Source organism: Oenanthe melanoleuca, chromosome 4 (assembly GCF_029582105.1).
Source record: "Oenanthe melanoleuca isolate GR-GAL-2019-014 chromosome 4, OMel1.0, whole genome shotgun sequence".
In the NCBI taxonomy this organism is placed as follows: Eukaryota; Metazoa; Chordata; class Aves; order Passeriformes; family Muscicapidae; genus Oenanthe; species Oenanthe melanoleuca.
In genome coordinates, this window is record NC_079337.1 from 69,118,824 (window position 1) to 69,136,719 (window position 17,896).

Here is a 17,896-nt window from a genome sequence, read left to right on the forward strand (position 1 = left end):
CCCCTCAGCCACTCGCCCCACGGGTGCTGCTCCCTTCTGCCTCTCCCACAAATGGGGGTGATGGTTTTAAGGATGTGGGTAAACAAGCACTGGGCAGGCTGAGCTGAGCACCTTTAATTGGATTTGCAACAGGAGATGGGTTTGGATTTCGAGCTGCATTTTCTTGTCAGCGTTGTAATTATTTTAAGGAATGTTTGCCTTGCTGTGCTTGAGCATTCACATTTATCCAGAGCTGGAAAATAACAGCCAAGTGAGTGCAGAGCCAGGGCAGACAGGGCCTTTTGGGAGATGTTCTGCTGGGGACAGGAGAACTGCCCTGAGCAGATAAATAACCCAGGAGACAGGAAACCTGCTGGAAGTGCTTCATTTAACAGTTACTTCAGCCTCCCTGTGGCAGAGGGTGAAACTGGTGCAGTGACTGATTGTCTGGGCAGGGTGGGGCTGGTCTGTGTGGACAGAGAAACAGGGAAGTTTAATTGCTGCTGAGATGAGCTCAGAGACTGAGAGATTAACTGGGGTCTGTCAGTGCCCCTGGCCGGGGAGCTGGGGACAGGGAGTGGCACAGGGGGTGGCCTGGGACTGGCACAGGGGGTGGCCTGGGACTGGCAGAGCCAATGGCCAGGGACTGGCACAGGCCAGGGACTCCTGTCCCTGTCCCCAGCAGGACTGGCACTGTCACAGCTGCTGGCCCAGGACTCCTGTCCCTGTCCCCAGCAGGACTGGCACTGTCACAGCTGCTGGCCCAGGACTCCTGTCCCTTTTCTAGGACAGGACTGGCACTGTCACAGCTGCTGGCCCAGGACTCCTGTCCCTGTCCCTGGGCAGGACTGGCACTGTCACAGCTGCTGGCCCAGGACTCCTGTCCCTGTCCCCAGCAGGACTGGCACTGTCACAGGTGCTGGCCCAGGACTCCTGTTCCTGTCCCCAGCAGCACTGGCACTGTCACAGTTGGTGGCCCAGGACTGGCACTGTCACAGCTGCTGGCCCAGGGCTCCTGTCCCTGCTCTAGGACAGCACTGGCACTGTCACAGCTGCTGGCCCAGGACTCCTGTCCCTGCTCTAGGACAGCACTGGCAGTGCCAGGTCACAGGGCTGCACCTGCTGCCTCAGCTGCCACCTGCTCTGCAGCTTCAGGGGAGCCAAATGCCACAGGAAAATAAATAAAACCTGATTTTAACAGGAAATTCCTGCTCTGCCCTTGCTGGCTCCAGGTGAAATTGGAATGTTAATCAGTGCTGAGTGCCTCAGGGAGCGTTGCCACAGAATCCTGGAGTCATGGCAGGGCTGGGCTAAAACCACCCAGCTCCAACCCCTGTCATGGGCAGGGGCCTCCCACTGCAGCAGGAATGGCTGAGGGAAGCAGGTGAGCTTGCACAGGTGAGCTTGCACAGGTGAGCTTGCACAGGTGAGCATCCACAGGTGAGCTTGCACAGGTGAGCCCCCACAGGTGAGCTTGCACAGGTGAGCTTGCACAGGTGAGCTTGCACAGGTGAGCCCCCACAGGTGAGCTTGCACAGGTGAGCCCCCACAGGTGAGCATCCACAGGTGAGCTTGCACAGGTGAGCATCCACAGGTGAGCCTCCACAGGTGAGCTTGCACAGGTGAGCCCCCACAGGTGAGCTTGCACAGGTGAGCCTCCACAGGTGAGCTTGCACAGGTGAACCTCCACAGGTGAGCTTCCACAGGTGAGCATCCACAGGTGAGCATCCACAGGTGAGCCTCCACAGGTGAGCCCCCACAGGTGAGCTTGCACAGGTGAGCCTCCACAGGTGAGCTTGCACAGGTGAGCATCCACAGGTGAGCTTCCACAGGGGAACTTCCACAGGTGAGCTTCCACAGGTGAGCTTCCACAGGGGAACTCCCACAGGTGAGCATCCACAGGTGAGCTTGCACAGGTGAACTTCTGCTGAGCTGCTGGCAGGCACTGGGAAATTCCATTCATTTCAGTATCTGCACTTCAATGTGAATGGTTTGTATCTCGTTTGTGCCACTGGGCTTCTGCCCAGAAAAAGAGATGTAAAACTTGATTCTGTGGTTTAATGAGACTTTAATTCTAATGAACATTTTTTTGCACATGTAACAGGGTTGATATGGGCTATAAAACCACGATAAATGAAATGGTTGAATTGTTGGGGGTTGCAGTCACATCTGTTGGTATTAAGGGGATTGTGAGTCTGTGTATGGCCCCTCATCCCATCCCATCCCATCCCATCCCATCCCATCCCATCCCATCCCATCCCATCCCATCCCATCCCATCCCATCCCATCATCCCATCCCATCCCATCCTATCCCATCCCATTATCCCATCCCATCCCATCCCCATATCCCATCCCATCCCATCCCATCCCATCCCATCCCATCCCATCATCCCATCCCATCCCATCCCATTATCCCGTCCCGTGCTCACTCCGGTCACTCCTGGCCCCGCCCCCGGCCCCGCCCCCAGCCCCGCCCCCGCTCCATCCGGGTACTTTCCCCGCCCGCCAAAACCCCCGCGCGCGCTCCCGAAGCCCCGCCCCGCCCCGCGCCCGCCAATCAGCGCAGCTCGCGCCGCGGCCCCGCCCCCGCACGGACCAATGGCGGCGCGGGGGCGAGGGGGCGGGGCCGGCGCGTGCGCGCGCGGGGCGGGCGCGAGTCCCTGGCGACGGGCGGGAGAGAGAGAGAGAGAGCGGGGCACGGACGGACAGACAGACAGACGGGCACAGCGGGACACGCGCGCACGCCCCGCCGCCATGGAGCGCGGCCGGCAGCGGCAGGAGCCGGCGGAGGAGCGCGTTCAGGTGAGCGGGGTTCGGGCGGGGCGGGAGCGGCCGCTCACCGTCCGCAGCGGTTGTGTCCGTGTGTCCGTCCGTGTGGTGTCCGTGTGCGAAATGCTGGTTCTCTCCGTGCTCCTCGTGCTGCCGGCCCGGTGTCCCCTCCCGCTGTCCCCTCCGGCCCGCTGTCCCCTCCCGGCCCGCTGTCCCCTTCCGGCCCGCTGTCCCCTCCGGACCGGTGTCCCCTCCCGGTGTCGCCTCCCGGCCCGCTGTCCCCTCCCGGCCCGCTGTCCCCTCCGGCCCGCTGTCCCCTCCGGACCGGTGTCCCCTCCCGGTGTCCCCTCCCGGCCCGCTGTCCCCTCCGGCCCGCTGTCCCCTCCGGACCGGTGTCCCCTCCCGGTGTCCCCTCCCGGCCCGCTGTCCCCTCCCGTGGAAGGTTTTTATCGTGTCCCTCGGTCGCTCCTGCCCCGGTTGATCCCAGCCCGTCCCTGCTCTGCCCCGGGAGCAGCGTGGCTCGGCTCTGCTCTGCTCTGCCTTCCTCCTCCTCCTCCTCCTCCTCCTCCTCCTCCTGGCTGGGTCACTGCAGGGCTGGCCATGGAACCACAGCCTGCTTGGCTTGAAGGGACCTTCAAATCCCCCTAAAAAGCGCCATGGCAGGGACACCTGCCGCTGTCCCGGGGATCAGGTGGATCCAGCCTGGCCCTGGGCACTGCCGGGCTCCGGGCACAGCCACACTGCTGGGGCACCCTGAGTCCCCCTTCCAGGGAAGGATTTATTCCTGTGAGGTTCTCAGACCTGCGGTGCTCTAGGGCACCAAACTCCATCGGTTATCTTCTAAGCAAGGCAGCTAATAGTTAAAAGGTTATTTATTGCAAAGCACATCTCATTACAAAGCACATCAGTCTCAACAGGCAATGGTAAATGCAGTGGCAATAAGTGAATGGATAAAAGCTGAATGGTTAAAAGCACCAACTCTCCCCAATACAAACTCTTATATAGGATTTTCCCAACAAGCTCAGACACAAACTCAGACCACCACTCCTTAACCTGTTAGAATTCCAGTTTCTTAGCACACCAGGTTATGTATAACACTGTGCATACACTCTATTGTGCTCTATCTAAGAAATGTCAGCAATATTCTTACTGTAGCTCTTTTATGTCTAAATCCTGTCTGCAGCTGTGGGCCTGGAGCCTCCTCTGAAGATATCAGTGTGTTTCAACCTTCACTAGAACTCACACTGCTGCTGTGGCATTTGAGATTTTTTACTCACTAAAAGTATTAGAGCTCACCCTAAAATTTACTAACTTACTTCTACTTAAACCTCTGCTTTATGTGTGAGTGGCTCAATGTACTTCAACCCATCCCAAGGCTTTAATTCAATCCCTGCACTCTGATTTCTCTCTGAAGAATTCAGAGATCTCTGACTCACTGACTCCAACATATTCCCAGTATCTACTGGGATATAATCTCTCACCTTTTAATTTAAAGCACTTCCACCTTGTCCTTTCAGTACCTGCCAGTTTCAAAAGTTGTTCCTTTATTTTAAAAGCTGGAGGTGTCCCCAGAGCCCAGGTTTCTCCAGGCTGAGCTGGCTCTGTGCTCACAGCCATGCTGGAGGCTGGGAGGAGATCCCTGGGATCAGGGATCCCTGCAGGAGTCAGTCCTGCTGAGCTGACACCCTGGGAGAGCCCTGGGAGGCCCCTCTGTGCTCCTGCTGGTGCCTGTCCCCTGCTCTCAGTGACAAGTCCCCAGATGGTGGCTGCAGAGCCAGGAGGGAGCCCAGAGGTGCAGCAGCCATGGAAAGCAGAGGCAGATGCCTTATCAACTTCTAAAACACTCCTGGGAGGAAGGACAGGCTGCTGCAGGTTCAGTCTTAGCAGGACAAATACTAAAAACTGGAACAGAGGGTGGAAACAGCCCTGGCAGTAACTGGGGCACCTTAGAGGCAAGTCTGGCTGTGGTGGAGATGGAACTCAGTGTGGTTTTAATGCAGGTTCCATTTAATGCAGAAGGAGCTTCCCTGTGCTTTCAGGAAGGGAAACTTGCCACAGGACAGAGGGCTGGATCTTGCACTGCTGCTATTGTCTGTATTTAACAGGAGTGGTTGATTTGGGTGCTGGTTCACAGGTGGGTGCCCCAGTCCCTCTGAGCTGTTTAAAGCAGTGAATCCTCTCCTGTTCCTGGTGCCACCCTGGCCCTGCTCATCCCAGGGCAGTGCATTTGGGCTGGTTTGGTGCCAGGGCTGCTGTTTGCTGGGGGCTGTTGCTGCCCTCTGTGTTTGTGTTGCTGTGGGTGCTGCTGTGCCAACCTGAGCTGGGCTCTGGCAGTGCCAGCTGGGGCTGAGCCAGCAGCAGGATTCCTGCTCTCACACCTCTGCTCTCCCCTTCTGCTCCCTTCCCAGGAGATTTCAGCTATTTCAGAAATCTGAGCTGTGCCTTCTGCCAGGCCAGGCTGGGGTTCCAGGGCTGTCCCAGGGAGCAAGCCCAGAGTCACCAGGAGCCACCTGGGCTGTGCCTGCTCACCTGGGCTGTGCCTGCTCACCTGAGCTGTGCCTGCTCACCTGTGCTGCCCCTGCTCACCTGGGCTGCCCCTGCTCACCTGAGCTGTGCCCTGCTCACCTGTGCTGCCCCTGCTCACCTGGGCTGTGCCTGCTCACCTGTGCTGTGCCTGCTCACCTGTGCTGCCCCTGCTCACCTGGGCTGTGCCTGCTCACCTGTGCTGTGCCTGCTCACCTGTGCTGTGCCTGCTCACCTGGGCTGTGTCTGATCACCTGAGCTGTGCCCTGCTCACCTGTGCTGTTCCCTGCTCACCTGAGCTGTTCCCTGCTCACCTGTGCTGCCCCTGCTCACCTGAGCTGTGCCCTGCTCACCTGTGCTGCCCCTGCTCACCTGTGCTGTGTCCTGCTCACCTGAGCTGTGCCCTGCTCACCTGGGCTGCCCCTGCTCACCTGTGCTGCCCTGCTCACCTGGGCTGTGCCCTGCTCACCTGGGCTGTGCCTGCTCACCTGTGCTGCCCCTGCTCACCTGTGCTGTGCCCTGCTCACCTGTGCTGTGCCTGCTCACCTGAGCTGTGCCTGCTCACCTGAGCTGTGCCCTGCTCACCTGGGCTGTGCCTGCTCACCTGTGCTGCCCCTGCTCACCTGTGCTGTGCCCTGCTCACCTGTGCTGTGCCTGCTCACCTGAGCTGTGCCCTGCTCACCTGTGCTGTGCCTGCTCACCTGTGCTGTGCCCTGCTGACCTGAGCTGTGCCCTGCTCACCTGTGCTGCCCCTGCTCACCTGTGCTGTGCCTGCTCACCTGTGCTGTGCCTGCTCACCTGTGCTGCCCCTGCTCACCTGAGCTGTGTCCTGCTCACCTGTGCTGTGCCTGCTCACCTGTGCTGTGCCCTGCTCACCTGTGCTGCCCCTGCTCACCTGTGCTGCCCCTGCTCACCTGAGCTGTGCCCTGCTCACCTGAGCTGTGTCCTGCTCACCTGTGCTGTGCCTGCTCACCTGTGCTGTGCCTGCTCACCTGTGCTGTGCCCTGCTCACCTGAGCTGTGCCTGCTCACCTGTGCTGTGCCCTGCTCACCTGAGCTGTGCCCTGCTCACCTGTGCTGTGTCCTGCTCACCTGTGCTGGGCCCTGCTCACCTGTGCTGCCCCTGCTCACCTGGGCTGTGCCTGCTCACCTGTGCTGTGTCCTGCTCACCTGTGCTGTGTCCTGCTCACCTGTGCTGGGCCCTGCTCACCTGGGCTGTGCCCTGCTCACCTGAGCTGTGCCTGCTCACCTGTGCTGCCCCTGCTCACCTGTGCTGTGCCTGCTCACCTGGGCTGTGCCCTGCTCACCTGAGCTGTGCCCTGCTGACCTGGGCTGCCCCTGCTCACCTGTGCTGCCCCTGCTCACCTGGGCTGCCCCTGCTCACCTGTGCTGCCCCTGCTCACCTGGGCTGCCCCTGCTCACCTGTGCTGCCCCTGCTCACCTGTGCTGTGTCCTGCTCACCTGTGCTGTGCCTGCTCACCTGGGCTGCCCCTGCTCACCTGTGCTGCCCCTGCTCACCTGTGCTGTGTCCTGCTCACCTGTGCTGCCCCTGCTCACCTGGGCTGCCCCTGCTCACCTGTGCTGCCCCTGCTCACCTGTGCTGTGTCCTGCTCACCTGTGCTGCCCCTGCTCACCTGTGCTGCCCTGCTCACCTGTGCTGCCCCTGTGGGGTTCTGTCACACGCTGGGACAGAAACCAGCACACATCTGCAGTGGGCTGGGGGTCACATAAACATTTGGTGGGTTCACATCGGCTCAAAAACTTTTGGTGGGGTTCAAATTGGCTTAAAAAACTTTTGCTGGGGTTCAGATTGGCTTAAAAGAACTTTTGGGGGGGTTCAAATTGGCTTAAAAAAACATTTGGTGGGGTTCAAATTGGCTCACAAAAACTGTTGGTGGGGTTCAAATTGGCTTAAAGAAAATTTTGCTCAGCACTTTTTGCTGGCTGAGGAAAGGCTGGGAATGATATCCCTAATTTAAAGGTGTTCTGGGCATCAGAGTGTAACAGTGAGGAGGAATTTGTAACCCACAGAATGAGTCTCCTTTGTTTATATCACGTTTAATATCAGCTTTATCAACTGTGTCCATTTCCTCTGTCAGCTTGGTTCTGATGCTGAGGATGATTTAAGCCCTGCCCTACCAAACTTTTGATTCTACATTTAGCTAAATTTGAGTGTGACAAATGAAGGATCAGGTTTCTGGTTTTCACTCTGAAGTGCTACATTCCAGAATGGCCATAATTCCTTGAAATTCTGATTTCTGCTTTTTCTTATTTAGAAGTAAGGAGGGATAGCAAACTAAGGGGGCATTTACCTGGGGAAAAAAATCCACAACAACCCAACTCTTTCTTTTATCATCTTTCTTTTATTTTTTCTTTTATATGGTTTTATAGCCATATCAATCCTGTTACATGTGTAAAAAAAATGTTCATAAAAAAATCAAAGTCCCATTAAACAGCAGAATCAAGTTTTACATCACTTTTTTGGCCTGAAGCCCAGTGGCACAAATGAGACACAAATGAGACACAAATGACTGGAATTTAAGTGCAGCTACTGAAATGAATAAAAATTCCCCGTGTGCAAACAGCTCAGCACTGGAAGCACATCTGTGATCACACCAATAACCAGATTTCAGAGAGTCAGAGAAATGTGACTCTGAACCATTTGGTGCTGTCAGGGATGAGAAACACAAATTATTGAAGCAGTCCTGGTTTGGCTAAGGGCTGGTGTGCCAGAAGTGCCAAACCAACCATTCCCTCCTCCAAGGCACCAGCAGCAGCAGATCTGCTCAGTTCTGAGCTGGTTTATTTTGTGCAATAATCCAGTTCAGTCCCATGCAATAATCCAGTTCAGTCCCATGTTTTTCCCAGATCAATCCCATTTTTTTTTCCCAGATCAATCCCAGGTTTTTTTCCCCGTTCAGTCCCTGTTCAGTCCCAGTTTCCCATGTGAATCCCAGTTTTTCCCCCATTCAGTCCCAGTTTTCCCAGATCAATCCCAGTTTTTTCCCAGATCAATCCCAGTATTCTTTCCCTAGTTCTGTCCCAGTTTTTTCCCTATTCAGTCCCAGTTTTTCCAGATCAATCCCAGTTTTTTCCCAGATCAATCCCAGTTTTTTCCCAGATCAATCCCAGTATTTTTTCCCTGGTTCAGTCCCAGATTTTTTCCCCATTCAGTCCCAGTTTTTTTCCCAGTTCAGTCCCAGTTTTTTCCCCAGTCAGTCCCAGTTTTCCCACATCAATTCTTGTTTTCCAGGTGAATCCCAGTTTTTTCCCAGATCAATCCCAGTTTTCGCAGATCAATCCCAGTTTTTTCCCCGTTCAGTCCCAGTTCAGTCCCAGTATTTTTTTCCCCGTTCACCCCCAGTTTTCCCAGCTCAATCCCAGTTTTTTCCCAGCTCAATCCCAGTTTTTTCCCAGCTCAATCCCAGTTTTTACCCAGTTCAGTTCCAGTTTTTTCCCCATTCAGTCCCAGTTTTCCCACATCAATTCCTGTTTCCCAGATCAATCCCAGTTTTTTCCCCGTTCAGCCCCAGTTTTTTCCTCATTCAGCCCCAGTTTTTCCCCATTCAGCCCCAGTTTCCCAGCTCAGCCCCAGTTTCCCAGTGACTCCCAGTCTGTCCTGCCCTGCAGCAGTGGCTGCTGACTCCCAGTGGCTCTGAGCCCTCACTGCACTCTGGGCCAGGTGAGAGCCAGGGCAGGCTGGACATTTAATTCCCTGTTATTGGTGCCAGTTTGAACATTTTCATCGCTGCCAGGTCCAGTTTGAGCACAGAGTGATGTCAGCAGAGCCTGTCAGTGCCCAGGTCACAAACAGGGCAGGAGGGGAGGTTAAACTGGGAGCTGGGGGAATTCCTTCCCAGAAGGGGCTGCAGTCAGAATTCTGGGGATGTGCTTTAGGGGCTGGGATAAATCAGATTATTTCTGGTGTCCTGGAAGATCAGAGAGCTGGCATTAATTATCTGCAGAGATCTCTTCCCCGTGTCTCCCTGGATTTTTCCTTTGTTCCCCACGTTCCACTGTGGGATATTTCAGTGGTCTGTGGGCACAGTAACACCAGGAGAGCTGACCTGGATGTTGAAAGTGGTTCAGCCCCAAATAACATCCATGTTTCTGTCCCTGAGCTCAGAGCTGCTCTTTAATTCAAGGCACTGTGCTGTGGGGGTGGCTGGAGCTCTGCAGTTTATTTCTGTCTTTCCCTCTCTTTATGGATTTAGCAGCAGAGCCCATGTGTTGAATTTCAGGCAGAAAAACGTTGTTAAATTTTCCTCATTTAATTTCAGTGATGTGGGAGCCTCAGAGGGGATTGCAGACATTCAGTGAATATTTCCTTCTGCCTGGTTCTGTGCCCTGGCACACCCTCTGCTAACCTGGGCTGGTTTCTTACCCTGGGATCAGAGCTGGAATAATTCCTGATTGTTATAAATGAGGAGCCAAAGTCTTGATATCCAGCAAAATTCAGATTGCTTTATTTTATATAGACACAGCTGGGGAAAACGTGAGGGTCACAGCCTGAACTTGGTTTGCAGCTCCCTTTTTATGGGATGGTTTTCCTTGTAATCAATAATTGTTATTGTTTTGTTGGAGTAATTCTGCAAGGTGAGCAGTGGTGGTCAGAGAAAATTCCAAATTTCTGTGGGACAACTCTTGGGACAATTGGAAATGGAATCATCTGGTCTTGGTAGACAAAAAACAGAAGAATTGGGAATTCTGATCTTTAGCAGATAGTTTGTGATTGATCACACAAAGGCAGGAAATCTGATTCTGCAAAAAAACCTTTCAGACTATGGAAAACCCTTTTATTTATTTTAATTTTTTTTTTTAACAAACCGGTATACACAATATTCATAACAGGGGGATTTAAACAGAGTTTAAATGTTGGTGATTTTGGCCAATGTTGATGATTTGGCCAATATTGGTGATTTTGGCAATATTGGTGATTTTGGGCAATATTGGTGATTTTGGCAATATTGGTGATTTTGGCCCTCAGCTCCCAGCTTGAGCATTATCAGCCTGCTGTAAATAAATAAAAATTGGATTTCCAGGTGGTTGTGTAAAAATTCTGGCCCATACAGCAAAATTCTGCTGTGGGAAGGAGCTTTGACTCCTTGGTGATGCCTCCAAGGCAGAGGAGCTTTTACCAGTTCCCTGCTTTTATTAATGAATTATCATTTTATCTTCTTTTTCTAGGGTTGGGATTAAATGTGTGAGAGGGAATTGCTTGTTGGGACTCAGATGTTTATTGGTTCTTATTTCTTACCTTGTATTATATCCAATTTCTTAGTTCTGATCTATGTTACATCTCATAAACCTTGAGTTCTGCAGCACTTCAAGCTGACCAAATAAAAATGGAGCCCTGACTGAAAATGGAGCCCCATCTCTCTCTCTAGAAGGATTTTTAAGGATAAACTGTCCAATTAAGAAATGCCACCTAATTATTTTTACTTTTAACCCAATAACCAAGCTGTGGCCATAAATAACTTTTAACCAAATAACCACCCATGGCTGGGTGGTTATTCCACCCAATGTGGAATTTTTTCACAGTTTTTTTCACACAAAATCACCCAAACCCATGGAGGAAGAGGTGAAGAAGGAGGACAAAACCTCCACCCTAAAACCTCCACCTTGCTTTGTGTTTATTGCTGTATCCCAAACCCTTAAACTCTGAGTTTAAATCTGAGTTTTCCCCTGTGAGCTGCACACCCCTGGTCCCAGTTTGGTCTCTGTGTCCCCAGGGCAGGAGCAGAGCTCTCCTGGGCTCAGAGCTGCCAGCTCACAATTGGGAAATTCTCCCTGCAGGGTTCCCCATTCAGAGCTGTGGGATTTCCCCATTTTTGGGAGCAGTGCTGCACTCTCACCCAGCTGTGCTTCCCCCCACAGGAGCCGTGGTTCCAGCTGCCTGCAGAGGTGCAGCACAGCTGGCACAGCTGGATGCTGCCCCAGCTGGGGCTGGGCTGTGCCAGCAGGGACCTGTCTGAGCTGGAGGAGGGGCTGCTGTCCTCAGCTGAGGCTTCTGGAGCTGCAGCCCCTGCCTCACCCCTGGGTGAGTCCAAGTGATTCTGCACAATTCAGCCTTTGCTGTTCCTGGCTCTGACCTTTCTTCAGTGGGAAATGAGCTTTGCAGAGGGAGTTTGGTGATGTACTGGTGTGGAGGACAGGTGTGTGCCAATAAAGGAGATTCTCTTAGAAATGGAGAATTAAACCCCCTCCCTCCAAATTATTATAAATCTGAAATTAAGGGGCTCTCAGGCAAAGAGATGGGAATTAGGAATAACAGTTCTTTACTAGGAAAATTAAAATAGCAATGCAGTATTACACAGAACAATCCCAGCCCTGCCAGAGTCAGAATCCAAGCTGACACCCGTCAGTCAGTCAGGGTGTTGGCACAGTCCCATTCAATGGTGGCTGCATCCTCCTGCAGGGGCAGATGTGGTTCAGCTGGAGCAGTGCTCCTGGAGAAGGTGCAGTTTCCTCTGAAGCTCCAGGGATGATGTGCAAAGGTCTGGTTTTCCTCTGGAATCCAGTGGGAAGAAGGTGCCTTGGTGTCTAAAATCTCAGTTTTTCTCTGGGTAGGAAAGGCTTGGCTGCTCCCCTGGCTGGAGCATCTCCCAGTGGGATGATGGAATTTTATCAGTCATGCCCTGGGACTCAGTGGCCATGAACAGGAGATATCTGTTCATGGGGGGAGGATGGGCTGTGGGAAGATAAAGATGATTGCCCAGCTGGTTTAAAGATGGCCCATGAGCAGATAATGTGTGCCAGGAGATCAGGGGCACTGCCCCACCCAGCTGGGGACAGAATTCACATTTCTGGCCACACCAACCCAACAGTTGGCCAAGCTTTGTCCTTGCCCACACCCTCTGGGCAGGATTCTTGTGTTTCCTGCATTTTCCAGCCCTTTTGCTCTTTATGGTTACCTGCAGAACTGGAAGCCATTTAATCCAGACTGATTGTTGCTCCTTGTCCAGCTTTGTGTTTGCAGTGCAGCTGGCACTGAGGGGCAGAAGGAGGCTCAGGGGTGTGGGAGAGGTTAGAGGGAAGGCAGCCATCACTGCAATGCTCATTTATTCTCCTCCTCCTCCTCAGAAAGTGTCTTGGATTTGCTGTCAGGAGGGGAGGAATGACAGTGACAGTTGTACTGAAGTGCTCCTGCTGCTCCTTGGAACAGCTCGACAGAGCCAAGGCTTTGTTTTTGTTTTGCTTTCCTTTTTTATCCCCCCCAAATGGCAGCTTGACTGTGGCATTCAGACTTGTCAGCAGCCTGGGAGAGGAAGCACCAGGCCCAGCTCTGCCTGCTCTGAGGAGCCTTCTGACCTTCAGGGTGGCAGCAGGAAAAATTCCTGTTTTGACATGAGGAGCTGTGGGAGAGCAGCACTGACATCACTGCAGCCTGGGCTGCTGCTCCATCCTCCTGTGCCACACTGCTCAGGGATGGAACAGACATTTAAATCTCCTTTCCTTTCTCTAAACTTCCAGAAAAACATTTCCATTGCTCCAGCCTGGGCTGCTGCTCCATCCTCCTGTGCCACAGTGCTCAGGGATGGAACAGAGATTTAAATCTCCTTTCCTTTCTCTAAACTTCCATAAAATCATTTCCATTGCTCCAGCCTGGGCTCCTGCCCCATCCCTCCTGTGCCACAGTGCTCAGGAGCAGAACAGACATTTAAATCTCCTTTCCTTTCTCTAAACTTCCAGAAAAACATCTTCACTGTACCAGCCTGGGCTGCTGCTCCATCCTCCTGTGCCACAGTGCTCAGGAATGGAATAGACATTTAAATCTCCTTTCCTTTCTCTAAACTTCCAGAAAAGCATTTTCATTATGTCAGTCTGGGTTCCTGCTCCATCCTCCTGTGCCACACTGCTCAGGAATGGAACAGACATTTAAATCTCCTTTGTCTAAACATTCTATAAAAGCATTTTCATTGTACCATCCTGGTCTCCTGCCCCTTTCCTCCTGTGCCACACTGCTCAGGAACAGAACAGACATTTAAATCTCCTCTCCTTTCTCTAAACTTCCATAAAAGCATCTTCATTGTATTTGGTGTTGCAAATTCGGTTATTTCTATCTGGGTAATTATCCTCTCACTACCCAGAGTTCTAAAGTAATTAAGAATGTTGATTGGAAGTGTTAAATTAAGGATTATTAGGCAAGGTTGCTTTGTGGTTGGCTGCCCCTGGTGATGCAGTGTGGGTGGGGCTGATTAATGAAAACTGGATTTTTATTTTTATTTTTTTTTTTTGTGTGTAATGATAATTTTTCTGATGTGATTGTGCTCCCCTAAGTGGTGCAGCCTGTGGCTTGTCTGAGTGGTTGGAAACTAATGAGCCTGAATTAAATAAATGGCATTTCTGGGTTAGGAAGTCACTGCCTTGACCACAAATTGCTCTTTCCCTTTAAAAATAAAAACTTGTTTAGAATACTGGGAGTGTTTTCTGCACCCTCAGACATGTCTGGAATTATTTACACTTCTCAGTTCAGAGTTAAAAAATGGGAACCCCCCCAAACATGCAGTTATATCTAAACCCCACAGATAATTACATATTAGAGCTGCTTTTATCCTTGTGGTATGAACCATTTCCATTTGTTCTGGTAATTAATGAGCTGGAAAAAAAAATACACTAAGTTCCCAAAAGGGGAGAATTAGATGGGGATGGCACAGGAGAAATTTTAGGATAAGATGGTGATGGCACAGGAGGAATTTTAGGATAAGTTTGGGATGGCACAGGAGGAATTTTAGGATAAGATGCGGATGGCAGAGAATCTCGAGGCTGGGATCTGTGGGATTTTGAGGCTGTGATCTCTGGGATTTTGAGGCTGGGATATTTGGGATTTTGAGGCTGTGATCTCTGTGGGATTTTGAGTCTGGGATCTTTGTTATTTTGAGGCTGGGATCTGTGGGATTTTGAGGCTGGGATCTCTTTGGGATTTTGAGGCTGGGATCTGTGGGATTTTGAGGCTGGGATATTTGGGATTTTGAGGCTGTGATCTTTGTTATTTTGAGGCTGGGATCTCTGTGGGATTTTGAGGCTGGGATCTCTGTGGGATTATGAGGCTGGGATATTTGGGATTATGAGGCTGGGATATTTGGGATTTTGAGGCTGGGATCTTTGGGATTTTGAGGCTGTGATCTGTGGGATTTTGAGGCTGGGATATTTAGGATTTTGAGGCTGGGATCTCTTTGGGATTTTGAGGCTGTGATCTTTGGGATTTTGAGGCTGGGATATTTGGGATTTTGAGGCTGGGATCTCTGTGGGATTTTGAGGCTGGGATCTCTGTGGGATTTTGAGGCTGGGATCTCTGTGGGATTTTGAGGCTGGGATATTTGGGATTTTGAGGCTGGGATCTCTGTGGGATTTTGAGGCTGGGATCTCTGTGGGATTTTGAGGCTGGGATATTTGGGATTTTGAGGCTGGGATCTCTGTGGGATTTTGAGGCTGGGATATTTGGGATTTTGAGGCTGTGATCTCTGTGGGATTTTGAGGCTGGGATCTCTGTGGGATTTTGAGGCTGGGATCTCTGTGGGATTTTGAGGCTGGGATCTCTGTGGGATTTTGAGGCTGTGATCTTTGTTATTTTGAGGCTGGGATCTCTTTGGGATTTTGAGGCTGGGACCTCTGTGGGATTTTGAGGCTGGGATTTTTTGGGGGCTGTGCCTCCTCTCAGTGCCCTGTGGCTGTTTCTCTCCCCAGATGTCCAGGAGAGCAGATTCTCCCCCTGCCTGCCCCTGCTGCTGAGCCCAGCTGCTGCTGAGTCCTTCCTGCAGGGATCCCAGCTGGATTTCCTGCCCTTGAGGTGGGCTGGGATTGCTGGGGCTGCTCCTTCCCCTGTGGTTCTGTCCTGGCTGTGAAAGAAATCAGGTTTTCTGTATTTACAGGAGTAAAACATGCATATATATATATATATACATCTATATATCTATATCTATGTATCTATATCTATGTCTATATATATATCTATATCTTTATCTATATCTATATATCTATATTTGTTCATGTATTTATTTATTTATTTATTTATTTATTTATTTATTTATATATATAAATAAAATATGCAAACAAAATATAAATCTACAAACCCCAGTGCTGTGGTTTGTACATGCAGGATATTTGTAATTTACAATACAAACTTGGGGTTAAAAGCATAAAGAGTTTCAGTAAAAGGCTTTTGAGGTTCTCTGCTTGCACAGGATAATATTTATTAGGGTTTAATAGAAAGGAACTATTAATTCAGCAATATATAATATAATATAATATATTATTATATAATATATATAATAATATGAGTATTAGAACTTTATTGGAATTTGTTGCTTATCTGAGACCTGGCTGCTTTTATATCCTTTAAAAAATAATTGATGTAATGAACTGAAGTAGGTGATTTATATTAAAAAATCACAGGCAAGCTGAGCTACATGTAAGTACATATTGCAAATTTTACTGAGCTAATTTTATTTATTTATGCAACTAATAACAGCCTGTCAGTAAAAAATGTTTTGGTCCTAAACAGATTGCAGAATATTGCTATGCTAAGTAGAAATTGATATATCATAATAGTAATAGTAATAATGATAATATTTATTTATTTATTTATTTATTTATTTATTTATTTATTTATTTATTTTTGAGCCTTTGTTTTATTGGAGATTTTTTTGTTATTTCTTTGCATTCCTTCACAGATTGCAGAATATTGCTACACTAAGTAGAAATTTATATATCATAATAGTAGTAGTAGTAGTAGTAGTAATAATAATAATAATAATAATAATAATAATAATAATAATAATAATAATAATAGTTTTATTTATTTATTTACTTTTGAGCCTTTAGTTTATTGGAGATTTTTTGTTATTTCTTTGCATTCCTTCACAGATTGCAGAATATTGCTATACTAAGTAGAAACTTACATATCATAATAGTAATAATAATAATAATATTTATTTATTTATTTACTTACTTACTTACTTACTTTTGAGCCTTTATTTTACTGGAGTTTTTTTGTAATTTCTTTGCATTCCTTCAGGGTTTTTCCCCTCAGGGGGTTTATTAATTTGGAATATTGCAAACCCCCAGTTCTCCCCTGAAGTTCTTTCGCCTCTGATTTAAACCAGAGATGTTGAGATGACAGAAATGACCAGAAATTCCCTTTTCTTGTCCCTTCCAGAGCAATCCCAGACGTTTCTGGAGCATCCCTGGATGGTTGTGAGCCTCCCCAGCTGCCTGGGGCTGCATCCCTGCAGGGCCCAGCCCTTCCCAGTCCATCCCAGTATGGCCAGCCCAGGGGTCCTGGGGAGCAGCACAGCTGGAGCACAGCTGGGAGGGATGGGCCCTGCCCTGGCCCTGAGCTCCCAGAGGGGGACAGGGAGTCCCCAGGGCAGGGGGAACCTTCATCCTCATCCTCAGGGGGCTCCTCCTGTCAAACTGCCCTGGCCAGGGTCTCAGGGGGCAGCTGCAGGGGGGGGCAGCAGCAGCTGGGGGAGCCTGGGGGGGCAGCAGGGGCCAGGCTGGGGGTCAGTTCTGGGGGGGCAGCAGGAGCCAGGCTGCGGGTCAGGGGCTCTGGGGGGGCAGCAGGAGCCAGGCTGGGGGTCAGGGGCTCTGGGGGGGCAGCAGGAGCCAGGCTGGGGGTCAGGGGCTCTGGGGGGGCAGCAGGGGCCAGGCTGGGGGTCAGTTCTGGGGGGGCAGCAGGAGCCAGGCTGGGGGTCAGTTCTGGGGGTGCAGCAGGAGCCAGGCTGGGGGTCAGGGGCTCTGGGGGGGCAGCAGGAGCCAGGCTGGGGGTCAGTTCTGGGGGGGCAGCAGGAGCCAGGCTGGGCACACAGCATGGGCTGGGGGTCAGCTCTGGGGGGCTCCTGGCTGCCAGGCTGGGCACACAGCAGCTGCAGCCAGCCCTGGGCACTGCCCCCAGCCCTGGGCACTCCCCAGAGCTGACAGGCTCTGACTGCTCCATCCAGAGGGGGCACAGGGACACTGAGACCTCCCCCTCCTTCAGCCTGGGGGCTGAGGGCTCCTTCTCTGGGCTGCTGCCTCAGCCCAACTTCCAGAGCACTCCAGGGCTGTTCCTCAGGAAACCTGGGAGGGCAGAAGGACCTGGGGCCCTGGAGATCCCTTCAGAGCTGCAGGACTCTCCTCCCTGCTCAGGAGGAGCCTCAGGGGATTGCCCTGGGGAGCTCCATCCCCCTGAGAGTGCTGTGAAAGAAACCTGTGAGCAGCTGGGATCCCCCTGCCCTGACAGGACCCAATCCCTGCAGCTGGGATCCCCCTGCCCTGACAGGACCCAGCCCTTGGATTTGGGATCCCTCTGCCCTGACAGGACCCAGCCCTTGGATTTGGGATCCCCCTGCCCTGACAGGACCCAATCCCTGCAGCTGGGATCCCCCTGCCCTGACAGGACCCAGCCCTTGGATTTGGGATCCCCCTGCCCTGACAGGACCCAGCCCCTGCAGCTGGGATCCCCCTGCCCTGACAGGACCCAATCCCTGCAGCTGGGATCCCTCTGCCCTGACAGGACCCAGTCCCTGCAGCTGGGATCCCTCTGCCCTGACAGGACCCAGTCCCTGCAGCTGGGATCCCTCTGCCCTGACAGGACCCAGCCCTTGGATTTGGGATCCCCCTGCCCTGACAGGACCCAGTCCCTG

The 17,896-nt window shown here is 51.6% G+C and overlaps 1 protein-coding gene across 1 annotated transcript; it reads left to right on the plus strand.

Moving 5' to 3' along the window:
• The first annotated feature begins 2,669 nt into the window (after nt 1-2,669).
• On the plus strand, nt 2,670-17,262 carry LOC130252859 (uncharacterized). The gene is made up of 5 exons (XM_056490862.1): nt 2,670-2,781; nt 11,148-11,310; nt 14,958-15,060; nt 16,429-16,774; nt 17,251-17,262. Exons 1-5 carry the CDS (start codon nt 2,734-2,736, stop codon nt 17,260-17,262), a joined length of 672 nt encoding a protein of 223 aa, XP_056346837.1. The 5' UTR covers nt 2,670-2,733.
• Nucleotides 17,263-17,896: the final 634 nt, after the last annotated feature.

Excerpts from the sequence above, each read along its gene's own strand:
- LOC130252859 (XM_056490862.1), top strand. The coding sequence starts at position 2,734 with ATGGAGCGCGGCCGGCAGCGGCAGGAGCCGGCGGAGGAGCGCGTTCAG. Across the intron at positions 2,782-11,147 it reads CGGCGGAGGAGCGCGTTCAG|GAGCCGTGGTTCCAGCTGCC; the intron begins GTGAGCGGGGTT and ends TTCCCCCCACAG. Across the intron at positions 11,311-14,957 it reads AGCCCCTGCCTCACCCCTGG|ATGTCCAGGAGAGCAGATTC; the intron begins GTGAGTCCAAGT and ends TTCTCTCCCCAG.